This window comes from Geotrypetes seraphini, chromosome 13 (genome assembly GCF_902459505.1).
Source record: "Geotrypetes seraphini chromosome 13, aGeoSer1.1, whole genome shotgun sequence".
NCBI classification, from domain to species: domain Eukaryota; kingdom Metazoa; phylum Chordata; class Amphibia; order Gymnophiona; family Dermophiidae; genus Geotrypetes; species Geotrypetes seraphini.
The window spans coordinates 58,190,906-58,201,186 of NC_047096.1; the positions used below are offsets into that span (position 1 = coordinate 58,190,906).

Consider the following 10,281-nt stretch of genomic DNA (forward strand, 5'->3'; position numbering starts at 1 on the left):
GATAAGACATTTGTGTGATCTTATTAGCTCTTGCACATCACTGACTGTAGGTAATTCTTAAATGAGTCCAATTATGCCATAATAATTTTACATTTATCAATTTAAGACAAGGCTCTCCCTCACCTCAGCCCCTCCAGCTGAACGAAGCATCCGAACTGCATAATGCTCGTCACTTTGCCATTGTAAATGTCCCCTATGGAGGGCTCCTCTGGTGGAGGTCGATCCACATGTTTGTCCCTCCATCGGTCATTCATTTTGTCTGCGTGCTTGTCTTTGTCCCGACGGTCCTTGCTAGGGCTGGTGCTCCTGCTCCGGGAACGATGACGGGACTTGACCTTCTTCCTGTCTCGTGATCTTGAGCGAGACCGGGAGCGAGACCGGTGACGACGCTTTCTGTCTCTGTCCCTGCTACGACTTCGACTCCTCTTCTTTTTCTTATCCCTGGCATTGGACATCAGAAAATTGAACTGTACTATGGTCAAACAGAGGAAGCTTTTATACATTTTCATTTTGTTCCAATACATCTCTTTCATTTCTGCTTGCAGAAAGATACTGTGGGAAGTCATCCTGAAGAGAGGAGTACAAAATCTGGTTACCTGTGTTTGGAACCTTTGACTTTCTCTTCACCAGCTGCACTTGGCATCAGAGCTTCAAGTTCCTTTAAAGCATCTGCAGCTACTTTAACATCATCCGCATCCAACATGTTCTGTGAGAATTAAGCAGTGTTTCATCAAGTTGAAAAGCACCTGGCTCTCCAAAGCAGCTAATGCAAAAAAGGGCCAGATTCTATACCTCAGCACTTAAATTGGCAATCACACTTAAGTGCCATTTAAAGAATCGTAGCTAATGGCACCTATCAGAAAACTTAGGCATCTGAAACGTAGGCCAGAGTTTTACTTGCCTACATTGCAGACATCCACGTTCTTTAGTGAATCGCGCCTTAATGTGCCTAAACCCTGCTCCACCCCCTAACCACGCCCACTTAGATGTAAGGCGCCATTAGTGCCTCCTGGTGCATACCTTTATTTTAACGAGGTTTTAATCAGTTCTAACAACACAGTCAATTGCCAAGCTGATTAAAGCCAATTGCATGCTACTGCCACGTAACTTCTGGCGCAGTTTACCGAATCTGGCCCCTACTGTCTAAATGAAATGCCAACCTCAGCTGCTTTTCTAAATCTGTCACTTCTCAAAAGCTAAACACTCTCTTCTGTAATAATATGCCCAATTCAATTTTTACATACACTGGCATGAAGCATGTTTGAGACTCTGAGGGTCGGTACAGTGGTAGCCCAAATTGACTTAAGATAACCAACAATGGAGTAGGAGGAGCTTTCTATTGCCAGTCTTGCTGCAGGAATTCAACAATTATCAGAATGAAAAAGGAGAGGTCCAGTTCGGGCCTTCAGCTCCCCAGGCAAGAACTAGTCAACTCTTTGAAGGGGAGGTGGTGGGGGGGGGTAACTTGGTTATTACCCAATAGCAACATATAATGGCTGGATATAGGGATCTGGACGGAGCCCTGGTGTATGCATCCAGGGCTGAGAAATGTAATTTCAGTGGCTAGACTAAAGGTAAGTTGGGAGAGGACATAAAACAGGCTGAAAATAGCCAGGTTATAGCAAATGAAGGCTTATGATCCCACATCCCAGATCCAACTCAGCAGAAAGCCTAAACAAATCTGCCAAGCCTCCATAAAGAAATACTACCTTCTAGAAATTTTAAAGGTTTAACAAAAAAGAAACAAGAACATGCAAAATAATTTAACTATGCTGATTTACTTATCTACCATTAGGATTTTAGCTATGTTATCTTACTATTGTGCGGTTTTTAGCGTCAACCACAGTGGTAACAGCTCCAACGCTCATAGAATTCCCATCAGCATCAGAGCTGTTATCGTCGCAGTTAGCACTAAAAAGCGCGCTACAGTTTTGTAAAGGGGGGGTAAGATGGGATTGGCATGTGGGATCTCTTCATGGAGGTAGTTAGGGGGTGGGCCATTAGTATGGGCAGACTAGATGGGCCGTGGCCCTTTTCTGCTGTCATGTTCTAAATACAATTAGCAGAAAACAAGCTCCAGATAACACTCTTAGTTGCATAAATCCGCTTACCCGAACCATAGGATCATCTGGTCTGCATAGGGCTGGAAACAGATCTTTAAGCTTCTCTTTCTCTGTCTTGGGTTTCACAATTGCTTCTAGTTAAGAGATAAAAACAATGAGCTAAACATTTACATTACATTAGTGATTTCTATTCCGCCATTACCTTGCAGTTCAAGGCGGATTACATCCAAACTAACACAAGAATTACATTTCAACTTTGAAGTAATAGATTAAATGTTTCTGTTATCTACATTTGTTTTGTTCTGTACGTCATCATTAGACTAAGTTCTACATTGAAGAAGACTCTTTCTTATGTATATCTATACAGGGCAGTATACATTTACCAATATTATAGCAATAAGTCATAAAAGCAATCTCTGAGCTTACAAATATAAATTACTAACCCTTCCTGTAAGTCAGCTCTTAGGATCTTAATGAGAGCAAAATTCAGAATGCTGGAGGTGTTCCTGGATTTGGAACAGGGATGAATCTAACAAAAATACTATAGTACGACATTAAAAAACAAACAAACCAAAAACACAATTAAAAAAATACTCCAAATCACAAAGGAGGTCCTTTTATAAAGCTATAGCAAAAAGTGGCCTTAGCATGCCCGTATGCAGGTCTTTTCCACATGTTAAGGTCAATTTTAACGCAGCCAGAAAAAAATAGCAATTTTCCATTTTCCTAATTAAAGGCCATTAGTGAATGGCCATTAATAAAAATTATAAGACCACTGGTCTGACCCAGTATGGCTAGTCTTATGTTCTTAGTGAGCGTGCACCTATTTTGTAAGGTGGTAAGGGCTCACTCACTAATCAGTTGGTATACGGTAATGTAGATATGCCAACTGATTAGCGCAGAAACAGCCCACTCTATGGTCAAAAAATAATAAAATATTTTTTTAGCAAGTGGGTAGCACGCACACATTTGGAACATCATGGGACACCTGAACACACCCTCAGTAAGCTTTTTTAAAGACAAGGTAAGCACGTACGAGGGAAGACATTCAAAGGAGATGATATACAATGGTGCTCACAAAAACACTCCTTGATTTTAAATGGTTACAAAATCAAAAAACTTATTGGAATATGTTTATAAATAAGATGATAGCAAATACAAGGCCCAAAAAGCACAGTTAGCAAGATCTTACACAATCGCTTGCATTTTCACCCTTATAAGCTGAATTGGATGCAACACGACAAAATGATCAGGTGTTCCTCAAGTGGACCCCAAGATTACCGGACATTACTGTGTCTTTTTTCTTTGGGGGTACATGAAAGACAGAGTGTACATACCTCCACTACCTGCAACTATGCATCACTGAAGCTATAAACGCGATCATGCTGGATATGCTTCAGAGAGTCTGGTCTAAGCTCGATTATGGCATCAATGTTTGCCGAGTAACAGGTGGGGCGCCCATCGAGTGTATGCAATCAACAGATACCATATGAAACTTTATGAGTTGATGAAACTGTAGCCTCAAAGGTGAAAGAATATTCCAATAAATTTTGGTTTTGTAACCATTTAAAATCAAGGAGTGTTTTGTGGGCACCCTGAATACTTGTGTCCAGTGCAGGAAAAACAAGTCAGTCACAGACTAACCACCATGAACAAAACCTTCAAAGAGAAGAACAGAATGGACCAGTGGGTACATATTACCAGGACAGATGAAGCTGTCTAGTAATTGCATTGGTCCTGCAGAGAATTGAACCTACAAAGAATGCAAAATTCAAGTCAGTCCTGGGGTTATAAAGCAGATATAACCATCCATGGCTCATTTTGCACTGCCCCATAAGCAAAACATGATGAAAGGTGAAAGACAATTTAAATGGAATTAAAAATCACAACGGGGCAAAGCACCCTACCCAACAAACTGAAAATTCTGATTTCTTTTGTTAATACAATTTCCAAGTCATATGGAATAAAATCTAACTATCCCACACGCACCTTTGCTTGTGCACGGCTTTGCCGGAGGTCGCATAGTTTGTATGAGACGCAATAAGTTACTGATCAGGGAGTCCTGAAAGAGAACATAGGTACATATACTGGTTCAGTCGATTTGACAAAGAACAAGCCAGTTGCAAAGCAAACCAGGTAAGCACTGACCCAAGGAAAACAAATGCCCTGGTCCATGTTAAAAAGGCAATCAGGGAAAAAAAAAAGAGGGGTTTAAAAAAGTGCAATATACCAATAATACTTATCTCCTGAGGGCTTGCACATTCCACTGGTTTTTACAAGCTTCCCACTGCTGCTTATAGTAAGTTTTGGATTTTGCTATTTTCCTGAATTTGGATTACTGTATTTTCAAGCATATAAACCATGGATTTTCTGCTTTCAAGTAAGTTTGCCTCTAAATAAGTCGCCCCTCAGGTGTACATGCACCTTATTGTGTGCTGAATGCTCAATTGTGGCTGTTAAGGTGTGCTGTACTGCTGTGTTGTAATAAAATTTACACTTCATAGTCCATTGCATTTTTGTAACCAGGTAATGTGTGCAAACTGTACCCTTATATTAGCCGCAATGACTACTAGCCACGGTTTATATGTGCAAAATACAGGGGAGACCTGGGAAATTATAGACCAGTAAGCCTGACTTCAGTGCCAGGCAAAATGGTGGAAACAATTATAAAAAATAAAATTGTGGAACACGTAGACAAACATAATTTAATGGGACTGATTCAGCCTTCCAGCTTTGTCCCAAAATTAAAATTAAGTTGCACACTGGGGATCCCTGCTTACTCTGCCCTGCCCACCCCCTCCCTCCCCCAAAGCCGACCCATCCACAGAAGCTGCAGGCATTGTAGGGGATCCCTGCCTGCCCGCCCCATGCTGAAGACGCTGCCAGGGATCCCTCCCTGCCCGCTGCACCACCTCCTAGCCCCAAAGCTGACCCTGTTACTTTGTTGGAGCCGGACTCGCTCCATCCTCTCTCAGGAGCAACTCTGTGCAGCCATTCACATGCTGAATGTGGCTGGCCCACAAGCCTTCCCTCTGATGTCAATTCTGATGTCAGAGAGAAGGTTCCGGGTCAGCTATGCAGCATGTGAATCGCTGCCTGTATCCCTGCATGGATTGCGGCTCCAACGAAGTAACAGGGTCGGTTTCAGGGGTAGGGGGGGTGCAGTGGGCAAGTAGGTAGGGTGGGCTCCCCAGCAGCAGCTTCAGCTGGGGGCAGGTGGGCAGGGAGTGATCTCCACCAAGCGGCCCGCGTACTGCGTGTTGAGAAACACTGCTCTACAGCACTGAAAAGCTTCACGACCAGATGAAAGCCTGAAATTAAAGGAAAAACAAACCCGAACAGAACAGACAGGCTCCTACCATCTTGCAAGTAGAGAGTAAAACTTAGGAATTACAGGAAATCCCAGAATGAGGGGAGGTGGAGCGGAATAATGTAAATGAGGCTCTCTACACCAGGTCTCGCGATCAAAGGGACACAATCCACAGGTTTTGTACTATGCTGTAAGTGTCATCGACCATTTTCAATAAAAATATTTACAAAAAAAGGTGGATTTAAAGACCCAAATTTATAATTTCTTTATTTGATCTAAATTAGCATTATGTAAATTTCATTGTTATTTTTTATTTAACAGATATTACCGGTCCAACTCCAGAAAGAATTTATCATATATTATATGTAAACTGTATACCATATCCTATGTATAAATTGAATGCATTAAAAGCCTCCAACAGACTCGATCCTCCTTAGAAACAAGCCACCTGAATGCTAACTTTGATCCTCAGATGCACCACTCCACATTCAAACCATTTCATCACGTTAAGCTTGATGTGCAAAATCTTCCCTAGATCAGTTCATTTTTAATAATTTAGTAAATGTTTTATTTTTAAATACTATATTAACTTAATAAATGGTTTTTCTTAATTATAAATACTTAGCTTTAGTTTTGTGGTCACTGTTAGGGACTGCTTTTGCCAATATGTTTTGCGACAAGCACTTTTTCAAGGCTTGGGTCCCTAGTAGTGAAACGCCATCGATCTTGACCACTATTTATTAAGCTAATATAGTATTTAAAAATAAAACATTTACTAAATTATTGAAAATGAACTGATCCAGGGAAGATTTTGCACATCAAGCTTAACGTGATAAAATGGTTTGAACGTGGAGTGGTGCATCTGAGGATCAAAGTTAGCTTCAAGTGACTTGTTTCTAAGGAGGATCGAGTCTGTTGAAGGCTTTTAATGAATGAATGCTTACAAAGTTATATACTTTTTCAATAGTGCGGTATTATTGATTAAATTGAATGCAAGACATTTATGCAGAATTAAAAGTATATAGAAAAAAAACAGCTTACTGTGAACTCAGCACCATTCTTCTCTAAAGCATTTTTAAAGTTGTCAAAAGTAGAAGCTTTCTCTGCGATATCTATCACAAACTCAGCTACAAAAAAAATCCAGATTATTACTGTAACAAAGTTGTATTTTAAGTCAAGAAATGAAACTAGTATCATCAATCTACTATAGTATTACTATTTCAGCATTTCATATGTTTGAAATTTTTTGTCACTTATTTACTTTAAAAACCATATTTAAACTCCCCTGATATTTAGCTATACTTAACCAGACAGGAATGGCTCCCAAACAGCTAAGTACCACTTTGCTGGCTATCTCCCACTGAATATTCGGTTTGTTGGACTGCCCTGTGATATGATAGGTTAGGGATCTGATAATTTATCATATCACAGGGAAGTTAGAGACAGAGAAGCGACTTGCCCAATGAACTGAGTTCCTACAGAAGAGTACAGGGGAGAGTTACTGAGGAGCTGCAGAGTGAATGCACTTGTAAGTCAATAACAGGAGTTTGAACTGTATGGGAAAAAGGATAGGGAGTCAATGAAGTGACATGAGGAGAGGGGTGATGTGAGCATAGCAACTCTGTCAGAAAATAAGTTGAGCAGTTGAATTTTGAACGGAATAAAGAGGAGAGAGGTGGTTTTGTGGAAGACCTGTGAGAAGAGGGTTGCATTAGTCTAGACAAGAGGTGTAGATAAGGGTTTTAGTAGTGTGCTAAGAGAGGAAGGTTCAGATTTTGGCAATATCACAAAGAAAGAAATGACAGGGTCTGGTGGTGTGTTGAAATTTGTGCAGAGAAAAAGAAAGGAGTCAAAGGTGACCCAAAGGTTGAGAGCTAATGAGACAGGGAGAATGTTATCCACTGAGATAAGAGGAGGGAGGGAATGAGAGACAGGTTTAGATGGAAAGATAAGTAGCTCAATCTTGGCCATGTTCTGTTTTAAGTGGCAGTGGGCCATCCAGGCAGCAATGTCCAACAGGCAGGCTGAGAATCAAGCCTAGATTCCTGTAAAGATTTCTGGTAGAGAGAAGAAGATTTGGGAGTGTTCAGCATAGAGATAATATTGAAAACCATGGGAGATCAGAGCAGCAAGGGAATGAGTAGAGATGAAGAAAAGAAGAGGTGAGACAGCAGTGGAGGAGAATCGAACAGTGCCCTGAAATCCCAGAAAGGACATTGTATCAAGGAGAAGGTGGTGGTCTATGGTGTGAAAAATAGCGGATAGATTGAAAAGAATAAGGATAGGATAGCGAAGCCTTTGGATCTGGCCAGAAACAGGTCATTGGAGGTTTCCATGCATAAGAGCAAGCTCTGTGCTGCTTGAGCACCCCCCAATATTGAGCAAACTCCTTGAGTGTGGCCCAGGAACAGTAATTTCTCATGGATTTAGCCCCCTCGATCATTTTGATAAGTTGGCTCCTATGCTTCCAGGCACTGTCAAAGTCCCTCCTTGAGGGCCGAATCCAATCGGGTTTTCAGGATTTCCCCAATGAATCTGCATGAGATCTATGTGCATGCACTGCTTTCAATGCATATTCATTGGGGAAATGCTGAAAACCCGACTGGATTCGGCCCTCAAGGAGGGACTTTGAGACCAGCAGGGATCAGCATCTATTAAAAAAAGAGCAAACCCTGAGTGCCCCCCATTTCCATACTGATGGCCCAATAACTACATAAGACGTCATAGAGCAGGACCCCCGGGGGGACTTACCCAGGTCCTTGTCGTTGATTCCCAGGTGGTTGTCCAGCTCAGTGCACACCTTCGACACCAGCGACAGGTACTCGAGGGTGCTCAGTTCGTCCGGTTCCGCCATGGCGAGGGACCCAGGCCGGGCAGCCCGAAGGCGGAAGAGGAAAGCCTCCCCTCGCGCTCTGGCAAGCCGGATGTTGTAGCTGACGTCACTCGCCGACGCGCCGCCAACCAAACAGTTGCCGACACTGCGCCTGCGTGTGGCGGCGCCGCCTTTTGACGCAAAAGAGGCTGGGGCGGTTTGGTCGGCGTCGCAAGGTTTTGACGTCACGACGACCGCTGCGTCCGTGCCGCAATGCAGGAAGTGCAGCTCTTTGTTAATGCTTTCCTAGGAAAATGTTGCTATTTCTCTAAGAAAACAATGCTAATGACTATTTGGCTTTTAACTTTTTATAGTTTTATTGCTGAATGTTTAATTGATAAGATGTTTGTCCACATCTATGCGACTAAAGGGTGATCAGTATATTAACCAACATGTTAACCGCATAGTTTTATGCGGTATATAAATAAAATAAATATTCATTCGGTATCCTGAGAACTGCGTTGAAATCCACTTAAGAGCCTCTGCATGGGGCTTTGTGACTACAACAGTAGCCTGAGAAGCGCTAAACAAGCCTTGGTTGAGAGAATAGGGACAAAATTTCATCCCCATCCCCTTCCCTTCTTCACAGTTTTAATTGTCTTCCCTGCATCTCCCCCCTCAAAGCAGAAAAATTATTTTGTTTCAGTCCATAATACTAGCCAGTCATTCCTAATTTTGCATTTATGCACTAGGGCCTGGATTCGTGAACCAGCGCCAATTTTCTAGGCGTCGATAGGCACCCATACATTGGTAAAAATGCCATCCAAATTGTGTTTTTTAACCACGATTTGAGATGTATACCGATACCTAGAAAATCAATACCAGAATTGCGCCTACATTAGACACTTTAGGCCGCCAAACACCAAAGTGTGCATGGCCAACACCGGATGTAGAATTAGGCGTGATTCTTGTGAAGATAGGTGCCGGAAATGTAGGCCCGGAAAATCCTGGCCTACATTTCCAGCACCTAAATTTCACATCGGCACAATTCTGAAACCAGTGCTAGTGCATGATTGACACACGATCAATGGCTGCTTTTAAGGTACCCACCAATATTGGTGCGGGTTTATATAATCTCTCTAAGACATATGCCATAATTATACGCCTACACAAACCAAGTTATCTGCATCATGAATCCTAATGAAATAATGTAATCCCTGGATTTGGCCAGGCTCTTCTAAATTGTGGATCATATGAACTCCTGTGGCATATTAGCAATCCATAAATACTAATGTAATGTAATAATGAATGGCAGAGGAAAAAAAAAAAAAGAAAATACGTATCTGAAGAAAACATTGTTGGTTTCTTGGCTTCCTTGCTTGTTCTGTTTTGTCTTTCTAACCCCCACCCCCTTTCATTTCTGGCCTAAGTACAAGGGAATTCCAAAACCTCCACAATCTCTTCAAGACTGACATAAAATGAGAATTAAAAAAATGGGATTTTAATTTTAACATGTCCAACACCCACCCACTCACTCTTTTATGAACGCATAGCACAGGTTTTAGCGCCGGCAGCGGCGGTAACTACTCCGATGCTCATAAAATGCCTATGAGCTTCGGAGCAGTTGCCACTGCTGCCAGCACTAAAACCCACGCTATGCATTCGTAAAAGAGGGGGGCAGTTATCTAAAAATACTATTTTCCTGGCCCTTATACATGTCTTTACATTGTCTAACTCACAACGTATGTTTCGTCTAGCAAGTCTCATCAAACATTCGATTATTCCTGCAGGACGACTAAGTCTAGGTCGGGCCACATCCCGCCCTAACCACTCCTCAAAAAATGCCCCTTTCTGCTCTGGGCACACAGCGAGATTCAGAGGCCTAAAATGTCCCTGGATACGTCCAAAAAGCCATTTCAAGGCACTTGGATGTCCTGTCTTTTATGGCGACCAAGTGCCGACTTGGGAAAGAGTTTGGGACTTGTATACTGCCTTTTTGTAGTTTTACAACCACACTCAAAGTGGTTTACATACAGGTCTTTCAAGCATTTATCCCTGTCTGTCCTGGTGAGCTCACAGTTTATCTAATGTACCTG

At 42.0% G+C, this 10,281-nt stretch overlaps 1 protein-coding gene across 1 annotated transcript in view; it reads right to left on the reverse strand.

Annotated features, from left to right (window-relative positions):
• Window positions 1-8,345, reverse strand: part of DHX8 (DEAH-box helicase 8) — a 52,214-nt gene extending 43,869 nt beyond the window's left edge. The window contains exons 1-6 of the mRNA XM_033918261.1: window positions 8,125-8,345; window positions 6,415-6,500; window positions 4,053-4,125; window positions 2,112-2,197; window positions 597-706; window positions 124-441 (exon numbers count right to left, since the gene is read on the reverse strand). Of these exons, the coding sequence (XP_033774152.1) occupies window positions 124-441; window positions 597-706; window positions 2,112-2,197; window positions 4,053-4,125; window positions 6,415-6,500; window positions 8,125-8,227 (776 nt within the window). The 5' untranslated portion in view covers window positions 8,228-8,345. The remainder of the gene's footprint in view (window positions 1-123; window positions 442-596; window positions 707-2,111; window positions 2,198-4,052; window positions 4,126-6,414; window positions 6,501-8,124) is intronic.
• Window positions 8,346-10,281: the final 1,936 nt, after the last annotated feature.